Here is a 17,984-nt window from a genome sequence, read left to right as displayed (position 1 = left end):
TATCAAAATCAAGCATTTGTCAGAGATTCACACCAAATGCAACAGTGCTGCTGCCTCTGTCCCTCTGTCTCTGCTATGCTATTTAACAGGCCTGTGCTCCTCTGAAACACTCAGTTTGAAGCGGGGGCAGCAAGGGCAGGGGTTTTCAAAGTTACACTAAATTTTTACATTGTTTTTGTAAAGCTGCTTTCACATGTTATGAATCTAGTCAAATAACTCATAAGTAAACATTTTAATAGCTTGTTCAGCTCTGCCTCATACTAGAATTAAACTCTCCAGTTGTACAATCCTTCTGTCAGGCTTACAGGTAGCAGATTAGAAGGAATTGTTAAAAACTTCAGATCAAAGGTAATTAAAAAAGACTGACATGTAAAAACAATATGTAGATCACTGCACAAACTCTCTGAAGTGTCAAGGGCAGCTATAAAGTTCAAGCTCATAATACAATTTCCTGCTTAATTAATAACATTTTCAAAAGAAGAAGACAGTGAGTTTAGGGCTTCCTAATAGAGTGCACCTACCAATTACAGAGACAAACAACCAGGGCAGAGTGGAAGACTTAAGAGCTCGTTAATAACATTTCCTTGGTGATAAAATCCTCCTGGGGGTACACAGGTCCTCTGGTCCAATGGCCACAGGGGCTTCTTCTGAAGACTAAGGAAAGTACAGTCTATTCGAATGAAGTAAGAAAAAATAAAACAAGAAAATCCCCATCAACACTACCTACACAATTGCAACATCCATCTAAAGAAAAAAACACCAGTGTGTACCTACATGGGTAACTTCAGAGATGGAGTAAATTGCCAGAGGTAGAAGAGCGAAAATTGAGGCTAGAAAGGGAAAGTCCCAAAGCAGGGACTTGTGGAGGGACATATGGATGCCTGCCAGCCCAGCAACACCTACAGAGGTAGTGTATTTCTCCATTGTACATTGTTTTGTAAAACTGCAGGTCTATTCTTAGATTATAAAAGTTACTCAAATTATTCAAGACACAAGAAGCCCAAATCCCCTGCAACTCTTTTGTAAGCCAAGCCAGTTTTCTAGTTTTCAAAAAACAATCCCAATATGAGTTGCAGCAATAGGCAGAGACACAGGAGCTGAAAATGAAGTGTAATTCACTGCAAGGTTATCACAGTGTTACAAGAAAACTCAGTCCTGCTTTCCCATTCTCAGGGCTTTGCTCACTTGAAAAGAGAGACTTGATCAGATCACTAGAAGCAGAGCATCTAAGACTACTGAAATTATTTCAGCCTTCTGCCTTTCACATAAAAACCAGATTATATGATGCCACACACACCATGGGTAATGCTTCTGCTAAGAGAATCACATGAGTCTGGAGTGTGCGAGGTGAGGACCCGTTTTCTCAGATTCGTGTCACAGATGCCCTGTTCAAGGGCAAAGCTCCTCCCGTCTTGTGCAGGCAGAAGTAGGGGGCACAGATTGGAAGAAGTTGTAACTGACTTACGAGTCTGAAGAGTGGAATAAAACCTAAAAGGACCTAAAAGATACTCACCTGTAATGAAAATTCAATGGGACATGGATATTTAAGTCATATTAATCCTTTCAAACACACCAGGGTCAAAATGTCACTATCATAAAATCTCCTCAGTACAGATGACTCAGTCATTCTCAGTCATACAAATTATATAGTAATTAATGACCAAGCAGTGGAAATTACTTGAACAAGTTAAGAAACACATAAGTTCTTCAAACATCCTCTTTTTCCCTTCTTCCTACCATATGTATGTAACTATTCACTCTAAATGTCATAGACCCAAAGCACAACTCTTTTGGAATCCCTTCACTTCCAGCTATAATATTTGACAATGTTTTTTTTTTTCTCTTCTGGCACACCTATTGACAACCTAATAGTCTGGAATGGCGGCATTAGATAATTGAGCTTGTAAGGAGGTGTTGTTTTCTAAAAGACTAAAACTTCTGCTCTGATTAATATTTTCACATTTTAGAATTTTTTAAAATAATGTCTTCCATTTTAAGTAGAAAAGTAAATTATGAAAATCCTGCAAGTAAAGGCAGTCTAAAATATTACTATATTTTATTTTTATTTAAACAACCTTCAACATTTTTAAAAGCCATGTCTGTATTAGACAACACAATTTTACAGTTTCACATCTGATGACATGCAGTTAAGCTATCTGACACAAGCTAAATGCCCCTCCAGCGAGGGAGATGAGCACTGGGTCCTGCAGCACAAGCAAATGTGGTGATGCTGGCTGTACGGAGACCTAGACTGAGCTCACTGTATTGACTTTAAAGCAACTATATAGAAACAAGGATTTTCTTTGAAGATATCGCTCATGTGGTTTTCTGAGAACTAAGGTATTTATTTCCATACCTTGGGTATTGTTTTTCATTGGATAGTAGAGGGAAATTGTTTATTTCAATTTTTTTTATACTTTCTCAGTAATGTTAGTGATAATCTTCTGTTTTATCAAAAAGAGATTGAAATATACAGCATGTTTCAAAAAGATGGACCCATCTGTGGAGGATAAGTACCACCCCTCATAGTGTAGTTGTAAATGGATTTCACTCCCGTGTAAGGATCAATAGATTTGTATAGAGGTTTCTTTCTCAGCTTCATGCAAAGTGCATTTAACTCCACTGTGGGGGTTACAATTGGGGTCCATCTTTTTGAAACAATCTGTAGTTCCACAGTAAGTAAACAGCCTTCCCTAACAGGCAACCTGCCAAAAAAGTCTACTGCGACTTTCTATTCCAAGATCTATGGATCTTAGTAAAGTAATTATCTTGTATTGTATCTCTATTATATACACAGAGTCTCTTGAAACTCCCATGTCTTATCTTGTGTTATTTATTTCAAGGAAATTGATATGATTTTCTCTTAATATCCCTAAATATTCATATAACAATGTATATTTTTCCCCCTAGAACAAAAAAAGCCTGTCCAATGTATACACTTACTGTTCTGGTGTAACCATTATAAAGATCTATCAAGTTTGGAAATTAAGTCCCACAGCTGTCACTTGTTATTTCAAATTCTAAGTGAAACAGGATCTTGTTAGGCAAAATTGAATACCCACTCACAAAAACTCAGTTATCTCACTCTCTCATACACATATGCATGCAGTGATGAAACTGTTCAGAAAAAAACAAATTATTCTACATTCCACACAAAACAAGAGTACGTCTGGGGTGAACATCCAGTTATTATCTCCTATAGCTCTTCCATTTTTTAAAGCATCTGCTTTTCCAGCTCAGGACAAAATCAGCAGCAGCACTTAATTGTCACAACAAAGCTTTTTTTAAACCTTCTGGAAGTCTCTGGAGATATCAGAACATGCACCTAAGACTTTTGATAACCTTGTAAAAGCTTTTTACTCTGCCTTTTATAAAGCCCAGCTTTACCTGCTTCCTTGTATAGTCATTCTACACTACGTGCATATACCAGTACACACCACGACATTTTCACTAAAACCTCTCGGTGTAAATGTCTATGGTAACATTAGTGCCAAGATGCGCAAGGCTGCACTTTGCCCTGTGTCTTGGTTTTGGCTAGGATAGAGTTAATTTTCTTTATAGTAGCCAGTATGGGCCTGTCTTTTAGATTTGTGCTGAAAACAGTGTTGACAACACAGGGATGTTTTAGTTACAGCTCAGCAGTGCCCACCACTCAAGGCCTTTTCTGCTTCTCTCACCACCCCACCAGCACCAAGGTTGGGGGTGCACAAGAAGTTGGAAGGGGACATGGCTGTGACAGCTGACCTCAACTTACCAAAGGGATATTCCATATCATATGACATTATGCTCAACATATAAAGCTGGAGGAGGAAGAAGGAGGGGGAGGACATTTTGAGTAAAGGCAACTGTCTTCCCGAGTAGGTTACGTGTGATGGAGCCCTGTATTCCAGGAGATGGCTGAATACCTACCTGTTGATGGGAAGTATTGAATTAATTCCTTGCTTTGCTTTGCTTGTGCACACAGCTTTTGCTTTACCTATTAAACTGTCTTTATCCCAACCCATGGGTTTTCTCACTTTTACCTTTCCGATTCTCTTCCACATCCCAGTGTGAAGGGGAGCAGTGAGAGGCTGTGTCGGGCTTAGTTGCCAGTTGGGTTTAAACCATGACATTTTGTACATGCAATACAGTAGAGAGTCTCTGTTTCCTTTCCTTTTTGCCATTGCCTGTGCAGAGGTATGAAGATCAGCTGGCACAAGGATGTGGCACCAGCCTGAAAGCCACAACACATGTATCACCTACCACAGCAATGGCACCTGGTCCAAATATTTCCTTGAAGGCTGAGGTGTATAGGACTCCTAGAGTGACTTCAGCAGTGCTGGCATCCCTGCTGCCCCATGACAACCCCTGCAGTAGAAACTATAGGGCACCTGCACCTGTGGCTCATGAGATACAAGCTGGACAAGCCAGTGCAGCACACAGTGACAGGCTTCTAAACAACATTTGAGCCCTCTCTGGCACTGCCTGCCCTGCCTTCTGCAGTAGAAGCCACATAAACTTTGCAACAGAGTCCATGGGTAGCTGAGGCCTAAAGGTTTGCATCTAATTAATATGCCACAGCTATTGGCAATCCAACTGTGCCCTTACAGCTTCTTCACTTTAAGAGTATTGTTTAGAAAGAACAGACAAAGCATTTGGCAGTAGGAGCAAAGCCACGTTTGGGAACAGAACGAAGCAGGATGAAGAGACAAAACCAAAATCAAACTAAAACTATGGTGTGCAGCATTAGATCTATGAGCAACCTCTCATGTAGTTAGAAAAAGCGTTGAATTGGACTGATGTTTGGGGAAAACTGAACTGTTTGGTAATTCAGTGGTAGATTTGACACCTCTACTGAGCAACTGAAACAGTACATAATAGCTAATGATATCTGTGATAAGAAGAAGATGGCTGTTTTACTGAGCATAATGGAGACTGAAGCCTGTAACTTGCTGTGCAACCTAACGGCTCCTGTTATACCAGCAGACAGCAAACCATGTGCCAAGGACTTGCAAATCCTACAGAATGCCCAGCCCACAGACCCTGTGTGGCTACAGAGCATTTCCACTTTTACAGACATGATGAAAGAGGGGGAAGAAAACCTCAAACCTCAACATGTGGCTGGAATAAAAATTTAAAAAAACAAAACAAAACAAACACAAAAACCAAAAACAAACAAACACCATTAACAGAGCATTCCCAGTTAGGACAAAATGAGATGATGCACAAAGAGGATTAACTTGCAAGCAGTAAGCAAAGGGAAGCAATCCAAAACCAGGTAGTGACAGGATCAAATGTGACTTTAGAGCATCAAGGTCTGGCTCAGATCTCACCAGCAGGATGGAGCACACACGATGGAGGGCAAGTACATATGCTGCACCAAATGGTATACAGTATGACACCCCTTATTCAACTTCCATTTTCTTCTTCTCAGTAACTTTTCATCCTACATATATGCCATGGAGTTGTAACATCATCACTGAAATGTGCCCACCCTCACATGCATGTTTTCTGAACAAAAGCATGACAGGGAAAAAACAATGTGAGGGTGTGCTTTTGGTGTCACAATAATTTCATAATCCAAATGAACCCTGGGTCAAATGTAAATTTCACAGAGACAGTGAAAAACGACAATGTTTGCAGAGATTGTAAAAACCCCATGAAGAGGAAAAACATGTTCTTTTGGAAAGAAATAGAGTGACAAGAAAAGGTACAACCAGTTTGAAGAAGATCATGCCAGAGAACTTCAGATTCCTTTGTTGGCCTGTTCTGTTTGGAGTCCATGGAAAATAGGATACAAGTGCCCAGCATAGGAGACAACAAAGTACTGTCTGTCTATCTATCTATATAGATATATATACATAAACACTCCTCCAGCTAGTACAGGTAAAATTTAAAATGAAGGGCCTTCTGCTGTTTTCATAATTTCACATCAGAATGATCAAGTTAATAAAATGGATTAGGTTGCAAAAGGGAGCACTTCTGACACATGCACAGGGAAATCCAGGGTGCTATTACAGACAAGGTGACATGTAACTGTAAGCAGCTTGTGCTAAAAATACTAAGCTGGGAATTGAATGGGTTGGGTATTATTTTGGAGAGAGAAATTTCAGCTGCACTGACAAAGCATGAAGTATTTCCAAGTTCCAGCCTCAAAATAACAACTCACTGTAACTTTTGGGTAGAGCAAGTAGAATCTTACAGGAAGGTACCAGCAGCTAAAAAAGCAAATGAAAAGAAAACCTGTGCTTGAAGAAGAACCATTTCCTTCATTTTGAAAAGCATATGGAGTATTTGCTGAAAAATAAAGAAGGCAGAGAGATATTTAGTCCTTAGAAAAAGCCAGAATTTCATCTAAGGTTTTACTAGGGCAATGAACCATCTCTTTAGTGTCAGCATTGGAAAAGAATGGGACTGTTCAGTCTGTTTTTTTCTGGATTACAATTTAAAGACCCTTGCCACTTTGGCTTCCAGAAACACTAGGACCATAGTTTCAGCTTTTTGTAGTAAGGAGCACCAGGAAGGTAACACCCTGGTTACAAAGAGGAGTAGTATGCCTGAGTGCTCGATGCTATTATACTGAGCTCTAATGCACCAAGATGCTACTAGAGATCCCCTTTCACATCTGCCACTAGGAGAGGACATCAAGGGCAAGGGCAAGATCCAGTCAGCATGTCCTCCATGGTACAAACTGAATCCCACCACTGACAAAAGGCATGGGACAGCAAAAACCTGAAAATGAGTTCTTATTGGTTATAATGCTTACGGCTACAATGAACGGACTTATGTACACTCAAATTATTCCTGGTTTTCTTTGCACTGAAAGACCAACCAAAAAGCTCTCAAGGCTGCCTCCTTTATTGTACCAGACTTATTGCTACAGAGTTTGGGGCTTGTGAACACCAGAAAAGTAGTAGTACACTACAAAAATGAAAACATTCTGTGGCTGGAGGTCATGGAGTGATGCACGAATAAACAACAAAATGTCTGCTTTTTCATTCCCAAAGATCCTTCAGTGTATCCCTTACCAGGGGTAGCATGTGTATATAGGATGCATTAGACCAATTCTGCGTTCTTTGTTTAGGTTTGCAAAGTCATTCTAGAATAACCAGGTATTCCATATGGATATAAAAAGTACAGAGCAGATGGTGGATGTGTTAAAAACTCTGGCCTTCAAGAATGGGAGCTCATAACAGATTGCAAGTGGCAGTGGAACTCAATTCATGTCCAGAGTTCCAGTTGTTTTGTTGAAGAAAATGGCATCAAACATGTCACTTCAGCTCCTTCCCATGCTGCCACAAATGGATTAGTGAAAAGATTTATTCAGACATAAGTAAACAATTTGTGCTACAACCCTGGATGACTATCATTACAAAACAAGACCATGAATTTTCGATTGGCCAATATGAAAGCAGTCTGTTCACAAATGTTTACAAACTTCACAGGAGCAATGCAGTAGACAGGGTATAACTTCAGGTCAATTTGTAGAGGAACTTTAGAAAAAAATAATGTAATAAAACGGCCACGAACAATCACATCTAAAAGTGTAGTTTCTGCTGGGGGGGGGACAGGGTGTTAAAAAAAAAGTTATTTAAAGACAACCAAGATGGTTTTTTGAATGCCTAAGTGATTCAGGACAAACTGGAGCTCTGGTTTATGTTTTATAAAAGTGTCATAAGTCCACCTCACCCAGTATATATCTTCATAATACCAGTGGTGAATACTGAGGGAATAAAACACATCAGCAATGTCAAATAAATGCTTTATAATAAGATGACCTAGAGAAAAATCCAGATGCTCAATAGAACCAAACATGCTCGTGTGTGGTCTATCGCAAGGAAACTTGTACTCTCACAGCTGCCACTACTGGGAGGCCATAGCATGGAAGGGGAAAAAACCCTTAGAAGGTTTGAAGCCCAGGAGATTGTCTTCAATGGAGGAAGCCATCAGCTGAGCCTTTCCAAGCATAGCAGCACAAAGAGGTACCTGGTCTTAGTGCTCGTAGAGAGATGAACACTTACTGAGAAACTAGCTCCTTCTCCATGCCGTCTCTTCTAAATATTGTGTAGACAGCAAGGGTAAAAAAACTGCCAGCTAGAGAAGGAAGGAGGAGGTATAAACCAAGCTGGAGCCACTATATAATTTTGCTATGGCAGCTGCTGCCTGCTATCTTTCCTTAGAGCTTAAGCTCTCATCCTTTCTTTCTGCTCCTGGGGGAAGCACCTTGCTCACAGCTCAGATAATAGTGCCTCCTTGAGCTGTTGCAGAGTTTAAGCCTACAGCCAATGAGCAACAACAAAATCTCATTTCCTACAGCCAACATTCACCTTCCCTTTACCCAGCTCCATTCTGCCTCTTCAGGTCCAGTGCTCTCTGACAGCATCACAGAGAGAACATTGCTGGGTTTAAGTTTTGTGGGATTAAAAAAAAAAGTAATTCAGCATGTTATACCAGCAAAGCCCCTACTAGGGGAACAACTAATACTAGCAAAAGCACTTTTTGCCATTACAGCCTAAGTTTTCTTGGTACAAGCACATTTGTGCTGGTATAACTACAGTTTATGTGAAGGCTTTGTAATCCCACCATAGGCCTGCCATGTAGTCATTAGTTAAGTCAATGAGATTTTTGCTCTGAGTGCCAAGCCTGTTTTAAATAAAGGCTTAGGTTGTTTAATTCCAATGACTGCACCCATGCTGGCTGTTTGATTTGTGACAAAGAAAAGCCACATATAGAAAAAGAAAGTGAACTTTGCATGATAAAATAAAGTGCAAATTGATCTCTGCATGAAGGGAAGGTCGTTTCTTGGATTTCTTTTCCTCACAGCACACTTTTCCTTGTTCTCCAAGTCTCGAACTAAATTCTGTATGGCACAGAGGAAAGATGACTACCTATCTGAATGAATAAAGTGGAGGCAGACACTTGGGAGCTTCATGAACAAAGTATCTACCAATGACTACAAGCAGAAACCAAGAAAGCTAATTTCCACTGTAAGTTATATCCAGAGGCCTCTACATTATCGAAGCTCCATTGATAAAGCCAGGAATGATATACAGAAAAAAAAGTTCCTCCCTGAACACTTCATGTAAAGAAATGCATAACCATGGGTTGCTGCAGGAGGAAAAACATTAAATAACAGCTGCCACAGATTAATCAGCATGCACAATAAACATGTGTAATAAACAAAATCAGTACTAGTAAATCACTATCATTTCACGGTCATCAGATGCAGTGTTTACAGGCATCACAGCGGATGATTTCTCAAAAATGAGTTTACAAAAATACAGCTGGAGGTGAAAGGGACACTGTAGTTACAGGATTTTCCTGTAAAGAACAGAATGGGGTGAAAACATGAAGATACTTGTGAGAAGAGCAGATAATCAATTATGGCATAATATGCAGAGCAGAAACAAGGGCAAACAAAGTAATAATGTAATAAGCCAGTACGGATCAAGCAGATCTGGATTTAGAGCTTTAGCATGCAGCTCAGAGACTCTAAGAATAAATGACACAGAGCAATGGCTGCTGCTGCACTGTTTTGAAAGTACTTGAGCACAAACGAATGTATGGTGGCCAAGGAAAGAATAAAAAGGCATGTATGAGCAATCTGGAAAAACAAGCAGAAAAAAAATAATTTGAAAAAAAATAATTTAACAAAAAAAAAAAAAAAAGAGAGAGAAAGAGAGTGAGAAAGCAAAAAAGACCAAAGAAGTCAAAAGGAAAAAAAAAAGAGGGAGGAATGGGAAGCCACCCCAAACTCTTGAAAGTCTGTGTATAAAAACTTAAAAGACTGAGACATGCTGGTCCTTTGTCTTCGTACATCAACCTTCTGTGTCATCCAAACTACTATGTCAAAATGTATGGCCTCTTTAGAACAAGCCTCAGTTGAATCATTAAATTTTAAGCTTCTGCATGCATTCACACTTGAAGCAGGTTGGGAGGGTTTTTTGGAGGGTGTTAAGTTTTCTATTGAAGACAGATTTAAGATGTGTTACAGTATGACAGTCTAATTACAGACTGCAATTTCAATTCATTTACTTCTGTTGCATCTTGCGATGGTTTAACATTTTCTGGAGAAACAATTACAGGACAGTATTAAGAAACACAATTTACTGTCTCCAATCTGCATGAGTATGCAGAAGTCATTCCATCCAACTCCACATTTCATTTTTGACCTAGCAGTGTTCACTTTATACTAGAAATACCAGAGAGAAATGTCTTTATATATTTTATGTTGATACTGTGTATTATTCATATAGTAACTTGTATGTATTTGCCACCTCAGCCAAAAGTTACATTCTAAGTCAATAAATCACATAGCTATCAGGTTTTTATTAATAGCTATCAGGTTCGAAATAGTAATGTCTGGAAGCAAACTGAGACTGGGATTGTATTCTTCCAGATAGTCTGGGGGTAGAGAGTTACAAAAAACCCCCTGACCAAAAGGTTCTTATTCTAAAATAAAGGCCTAAAGGGCATGCAAAGGATCTAATACATGGGCAGAGTGAACTGTGAGGTGACAGCCTATGTTGTGGTAGTGACTGTGACTTAGATCAAAGCCCCCATGATGCAAAATCACATATAAGAAAGAAGCACTGGCCAGTCTTCAAAAAAATCTTCAAGCCAAGATACAGAGGAGGATAAATAATGACGGAAATGATCTCATCTGCCTTTTGTCTTCCTCTGTATAATTCAAAGTATTGTCTGCAATAGATTTAGTATCTGTCTTTGTCCAGAAGATGGAACAATGCTTGCAGTCATTTCACTCATTTTTTTTGAAAAGGCCAGCTTCTCCACAACTGCAACATGCCATATCCTGTGTATTTATCTGCTGATGGGTTTCCTCAGTTTTTTGTACTATATCTTCCTCTGAATTAGATACAGTGAATATACTTGACAGTAAAACTTATAAGGCAAGGTGCTTAGTCCTTGCCAATACTCATGGCCAAAACCTTATCAATATGTTAGTGAACCTACCTAAAGCAATGAAGTTATTCTTTGTCTTGAGTAACGGAAGCAGAAACTGGCTCGTAGCTAGCAATTAGAAGACAGTATCTATTATATTGTCAACTTAAAGGCAATTTTTTTCTCCTCTATTAAGAGGTTTTCGAGCCTGGTTTCCTAAGAAAAATAAGATTATGAAATTGAACTGTGTTGGCTGAGTACCCCATGAATAACTTCTAAGTCAATTTGTCACTGTCAGCCTGATTTGACAGATAGGTGCCCTTTCAAAGTCATTCACTTCCTAAAGGTTTTCAGAAGATATGCATTTAGGTAGCAAATGTAGCCCTCAGCAATGCCTTCGCTGGGAGATGAGAGTCCAGCATAATCTCCAACACCTATCAGACATAAGAATCCACACTGGGAAGAGACTGTATGTATGGCACTGCTACAGGAAAAGCTTTAATTGGTGCCCATAAAAATGAGACATCAGGTAATACAATCACCTCTCTCTCTCACTTGATGTTAGCCCTCAATAGTTTGACTTCTAGTGGAAATGCCATTTTTTGAAGTCTCTAATTCCCATATCAAATGACTCTCCTTTCTTTAAAAGCAATGTTCCTTAAAAACACATCCTCAGAGAGCCCTCACTAAGTTAGAGGCAGAGATAAGATGTCAATCAGACTGCGGTGAATCAGAGACTTGGGAGCCAGTTAGAGAACATTACATTCTGCAGTGAACTCCCCACATTTTAATTACACAGAAGCAAAGTCTGTATTGCTGGTTAATCAAATTTTTGTTTGTCATAGCTTATCCACCCGTTATACATATGAAAATACACAGTCTGTTTTATTTCTGATCAAACTGTCTTCTCAGAACACCACCCAATTGATAGGCATGTGATTGTCTTCCCTGCAGAACATGCAGCAGCTCCAGCTGATCAGCTCAGCTCCACGGGATGAGTGGCAGCCCTTGCCCATCGGAGGAGAATGTGCACAAATAATAATGATGAGATGGTGGGCCTGCTTTTAAAATGGCTTACTGCTCTATTAGCAATTTTTTTTCCACCAACTTAAGACTGCAGCCAAGTATAACTACAAAATGATTGCTGTGCTCAGCCACTAACAATCTGTAGAGCTTCTGGCTGTTTTAGCCATCAATCTCATTCAGCTGACTGATGAAGGATGGAGAATGCAGATGAAAGACAAGGAATTCAATTTAACAAAAATCAGCTTCTTCTCTCACAAAATCCCCCAGCTTTGGGAATAAGCTCACGTAACAGCTCTCCTCTCAAGCTAATAATGTCAGATGGTTTCCCAACGAGGTACAAAGAAATGAAGAGACATTGTTCTGCCTGCAGCCTCTGGCCATATTTCGCCAGGATCTCTCAAAGATCATCCAGTGCCTCACACTGCATTTTCAGACCAAGTTGTTCCTTTTTCCAGCTGCCCAGCACACTCAGTCTTCCAGATATTATAAAAAATTGTGTAGCTCCTTGCAAGACATACTTGTGTCACCAAAGTGCAAGGAATGAAAACTATGCCAGTAATGAGGGATTTTTCATTTTTCCCCTCCTTCTTTCCAATTACATCCAATTAATGAATCGCAGAATGTCCTGAGTTGGAAAGGACCCACAAGGATCACGGATTGACTGCTGGCAGTATCACTAGTGCACCAGGCCAGCAGTACTCATTAGTGCAGAGCTTCCCAAACTGTGGGCCACAAACCATCAACAGCAAAACCAGAGGAAGAGACCCACAGCTGGCCCCCGGAATCAGATTAAATAGGTCCTTGGGATTTTTCCACAGAGGCCTTAGCGCATTCACTAGTACTACCAGCCACTTCCTTGGCTCTGTGTTCCCATACTTTTCAGATTTGCACTTTGTGTCTCAGACCCAAGATACATCATTCTCAGGGCTGTAACACTTGGGAATTTTATATGGACCAAATGGCAAAATGAAGCAGCAGGCCAAGTGCCTTGCCTCATCTCTTTAGGTGGAAAGGTGGAAAGCAGAAGTCCAGCTGCTCATCCTAGCCATAGGGTGTCCAGCAGATGGCAACTTCCAAGTTTTCAAGCTACAAGAGAATAATCCCCTAGGTCCTTGGGAGCCTACCCACTGGAACTAGAGTCTTCACATACCATTTTGAAGACTTTGACTTCTTTATAGTGCATAGAACTTCAGTATGTTTCAACAATAGAAAGGGCACACGTGTAGAAATTAGGAATGGTAAGTTTGATAAATAATAAACTTGTCTCCATTTTGTTGCTGTCTCCTCTCTATAACTACTCTTCTAACAACATCATTTTAAAAATTCTGTGCTTTACCGAATTTCTCTATTGGTTAAAGCACTCAGATATAGGAATTCAGTTCTTTTATGGGCAAATCACTACCAACCTAGCTAGTTTTCTCTAGCATGGGATCTCTTAAGGAAAGCAAGAGCCACTGAAAACACCAGGAAGTTCTGTGCATTTCCTTTTTTAACACTTGGAGGTTTGGGAGCTAAAAGGCAAACTGGGAAAGCCGGCATAAGTCAAGGAGGATTAAGGAGATGACATTTTTCTTCCCATAGCACTCTCTCAGCCCTTAGGATAGCTCCTACCCTTTTTAACAACAACAAAACACACCAAAAAAAGCAAGCAGAGCCTTGGATTACAAGCACACAAAGAAAATAATTCATTTTACTGACTGTCATAAAGAAACTCTGTATGTTTGGAGGACCGAGTGTGGAAAACAAATATTCTTACCTGGGTATTTCACAGTGAAATACAAATATTTCATTATGAAATAAAAATAATCTGCTTTGTGATCATCTGAGGTGATCTTTAGTCTCAAGGGTTCAGCAATTCAGCAAAAGAAAATCGAAGTCCACAAAAATGAATGAAGTCAGGCAAGTATTATGTATCAAGTGACAAAAGTTATTTTGGGAGCTTAGAAACCAGTGCAGTGATATGATGATGGCTCCTCTGCATCTGGCAATATTCCAGGAAATGGCCTCTGAATGGCAATCCCCATTAGAGCAGCAGCACTGCTCTCTAATAATGTTTTGTCCATGTTTCAGTACCTTAATACCCCAGAGTAGTTACAAAGGCACCAAGAGCAATTTATGCAGGACTCTTCATGGAGAAATGAACTATTCTAGGATTATCAGATGTTTTCTCTACATTAATAGTTGCTGGTCTTCTGTATCAATGGACTGATTCAGAACCAACACTTACAAGGCACCTCAGCCTCTGACACTTGTGAAGGGGCTTTATGTTCCCTTCAACCACCAAAAAGGGGAGGAGAAATTTGCTCTGTTTTCACAGCTATATAACAGCTTTTGAAAATTTTACATCATGAGTACAGCACCTAATCCAATAAAGTCACCAGGAACGTTTGAAATCAAGGCCTCTTGAAATTTTGTTTCCTATAAATCCACCAGACATAGAAGAAAAGGGTCTTTTCCTCAGAAACGCAGCACCAGTTTCACTGGAGTTGCACAGAACTGAGGAGTGTTTTTCTGACCCACTGTGGAAAAGATAGCTAGAAGTACTGGGAAATAGGCTGTAGGGATGCACAAAATAGACTGGAGTTAATGATCAGGAAGAAGAAAATGGAAATTTGCTTTCTGAAGGAAATAAAAGGATTTGTTCAAAACAGAATGAAAAGCAGGAACAAGCATTTTATTCATTTAATGCAAGGACTGCTCTCCATACATGGAAATAGCTACCACTTTTATTTAGAGGTCAAGGCACAAAAAAACAATTCCTCTTCCTACTTACTATTGTCTGTCACTAATCAACAATGTAGAGAAGGGTGGAGAGGAAAGGTGGAGACAGCAAAACTTTTGTGAGCATGAATGCAAAGAGAAGTCCTGTCTTCTCCTTTAATTTCATAAAGTAAAACATGATAGATAACTGACAATAACTTGAAAAACAAAACAGCAGCATCATCAATCTGCAATCATTCCAAGATTTTTTGATCACTGAAAATGGATTTATTTTTCTTCTTTTACTAAAGATAGGTCAGCTTAAGTCAGTACTTCTTAAAATAATCTTTTTTAGTTACTTTCTCCACTGTGAGAAGGTGAAGAGCTGCATCTATTACAACTACATGCTGTGCAAACCTCATTTGGACATGATCATCATCAATCACTCCTGCTGTGCAGGTAGCATGTGAAAGGGAAACAAAACAGAAATCGTGCTGCAGTATTTGACACCACCACTCCCCTGCTCATGTGCTTTAGTTCATGGAGAGCCCAGCTGGCATGTGGATATTCTCTCTTTTTGGGATCCCTGCCTCCAAGCATTTGAGAATAGCTTTGGTGGTTTCAGGGGAAAGACAAAAATCCTCTCTCAAAGGCTTTCCTACTGAAAAGCATGCCAAAGATATATTATTATATGCCATCTTTCCTTTGTAAATACACACACATTACTTGCAGCTCTTCTTATCATATGCATACGCTGCAGCAGAACATAAATATTGTAAAAGGAATAAGAATGCAGTGAGTATCCTTTGTGGCAGTGCCATGCATAATCCTGAAAAGAGCTATTAACACCAGCATCCTATTGCATTTCTCTAGCACACACTTCAGCTGGCTGTCAGCACTACAGTCTTGACCAAGGACAGTCTGGACAGGCATGAGACTTAAAAGAGCAAGAAAGATAGTGTTTCTCTCTTTCAGAAAGCTCTGGAGTAAGCTGCAATAAATATTAGATAATATTTAGGAAGGCAGAAGCAACCGGAGTTAGAGTTGAAAGACAGACTGTTTTACCAACACTCTTTCTACCAGCTTATCTAGGCTGTAAAGAGAGCACCTTCCTTGCGTTTCATAGCTCTGCTTAGTTCCATGCCAATTCAGTGGACTTGCACTAGTTTATCACATTCTGACTCCTTGGTATGACTCAGGTCAGCAGAAGTTGCCTGCACTTTGTGTTTTCTGATGCACCAGCACTGCAGCATGCCTGGTTTTAAACAGCTGTACAGCAGCGCACACTAGAGAGCAGCTCTTTCCATCTCACTCACAACCCTCCGTATACCTCTGACGATCCATGAGAGCACAGACAACCAGTAATATGGCCATGGTAACACCCAAATGCAAACACACACACCCTCCTTAAGTGCCAGAACAGAAGTGGTGTCACTTCACAATACCCCTTATTTCCCTCAGCATGTTAATAAAACCACTCTGGAAGAACAAGGCATTTAAAGGCACCTCATGAGGATCCTGCAACAAACCTTCCCACATACATAACTGGATAGGAGATTTTGAACTAGAAATCACTTCTTCCCTTCCTCTAGCAATCATGCTACTCCCTTTTTTACAGGATAAACAGAATTTGTAACCTGGACCCCCCACTGAGCTTCTTTAGCCTCCATCTATAGCCTATGCTCAATTTCATGGCAGTGACATGCCCAACCACCCTGCTGTTGACAGCCACCTCATTTATTATAAAGATGATGCAGAGATGCACACCCGTATGTCCTGGTGTCCTGCTGACACACGCATGCCTCGTAGTGATTTGATATGCTCTTGCCACAGAATAGCAGCCCCAGAAGAAGCAAGGAGGGCTCTGGTCTCCCTCCACCTTTCAGAGCCATCTCCAGGTGGGAATGGGAACACTTGGACCCATCACTGACTGGGACAGAGGATGACTACTGCGAGATTCCTGATGCAGGCTTTAATGTTGTGATGTACCAAGTGCCATCCACGATACAGCAATGAATGTAAGCATGTGTTTGACCTGAAAATCATGAATGGCCTCAGTGATTTCTTGCTATGCCCAACTTTTGAGGAAAGCACATGCAAGAATGAAAGATCAGGGCAAAAGGAGTGTGCAGTTTTCACTGGAACAAAGTGATGAAAGCATTCATGCAACCGGCCTCTGTAAACACACTCGTTTGCCTTGTATCACAGTTTTGAAACACAGCTGCAGGCCAGAGTCTGAGATGGTGAAGGAAACCCTCAGATTGTTGTCCACACAAATTAATGAGGCCATAGAAGGGGTAGCCTAGGTAACACTTTGTTCAACTTCCAAGTTGAAACTTCTAAGTTTAAAGCAGCAACAAGTTCACCTTCCATCTTAGTGAGCAGACACAAATGCAACTGTCTCAGTTTCAAATATGTACTCACCCAGAAAAGAAGGTTGAAGACAAACATTAGGTACTTGATACACTGCAGGCAGTTGTGAGCCATGCTGCACCTCTTCAGTTCTAGGAGAAAAATAAATGAGAGATCCAGGTAAAAGACAACGTACTTGTTTCCCTTGGGGGACGTGTACTTAGCCTTGGTGGCCTTAGGGCCTGGGTTGGTGTGGAATCCAAAAAAAGAGTTGCTGGCAGCCCCAAACTGGCCACCATACATGCTGCTGTAGCGACGAAAGGTGCCATTTGGGAAACTGTAATCCTTGCTGTCCAGGGAAGGGCTCCTGTGATAGGTCGACTCATCCGTGCTGGACCTGCGCATGGTGGCTTCAGCTCGTCTTGTCGCAACTGCTGTTCTGACAATCGATGGATGTCAATGGTGCAGGTGAAAGGTTTGTGATTTTCTTTCCTCCTCCTTGCTATGAATCCCCTATTGCTTTGCACCAGCTGTTCTCTTGTCTGCCATCCTATCAAGGAGTTATGCGTGCTGTACAGCAAAGTTGGCAAACTGAAGTCTGCTTAGCCGGGAGTTAGGGAGCAGCGTGCTTCCACATGAGAAAGACTTCTGCACAAGTAAACATTCCCTCTGGTGTCACAGTCGTCCCTCCCGACCCACCCCACTACCAGAGCAGAAAAAAAGAGAACAAGATATACTGTACCCAAAGCAATGAATTTTAAAAAAAGGAAGTGTGATCGCGCCTGGATAGCAAATGCCATATAAAACCCCAGCTCCACATGCCACACACAGACAAGAGAGTGCCGCTGCACAAGACCCGTGGGCAAGGGCAGGAATTATCCAAAAGGCAAACAGCTCCCGTGGCCCTTTCCTCTCCTCCACATGGCTCTGTCCCGAGACGCTCGGCTCACTGTAACCATCCCCGTGTCCCCTTCATGCGAAGGCAGCCTGTGCCCAGCCAGCCACGCAGCTCCATTCACAGCGCG

The 17,984-nt window shown here is 40.7% G+C and overlaps 1 protein-coding gene across 1 annotated transcript in view; it reads right to left on the bottom strand.

Annotated features, from left to right (window-relative positions):
• Positions 1-17,364, bottom strand: part of TSPAN4 (tetraspanin 4) — a gene marked incomplete at both ends in the record, with an annotated part of 201,553 nt that extends 184,189 nt beyond the window's left edge. The window contains one exon of the mRNA XM_080344800.1: positions 17,032-17,364. Coding sequence (XP_080200926.1) covers positions 17,032-17,364 — 333 coding nt within the window. The remainder of the gene's footprint in view (positions 1-17,031) is intronic.
• Between the last annotated feature and the right edge of the window lie 620 nt (positions 17,365-17,984).

The sequence above is a fragment of the Nesoenas mayeri genome (assembly GCF_963082525.1).
Source record: "Nesoenas mayeri genome assembly, chromosome: 5".
NCBI classification, from domain to species: domain Eukaryota; kingdom Metazoa; phylum Chordata; class Aves; order Columbiformes; family Columbidae; genus Nesoenas; species Nesoenas mayeri.
Note: the sequence above shows the minus strand (reverse complement) of the source record. Positions and strands in the feature narration are given on the sequence as shown.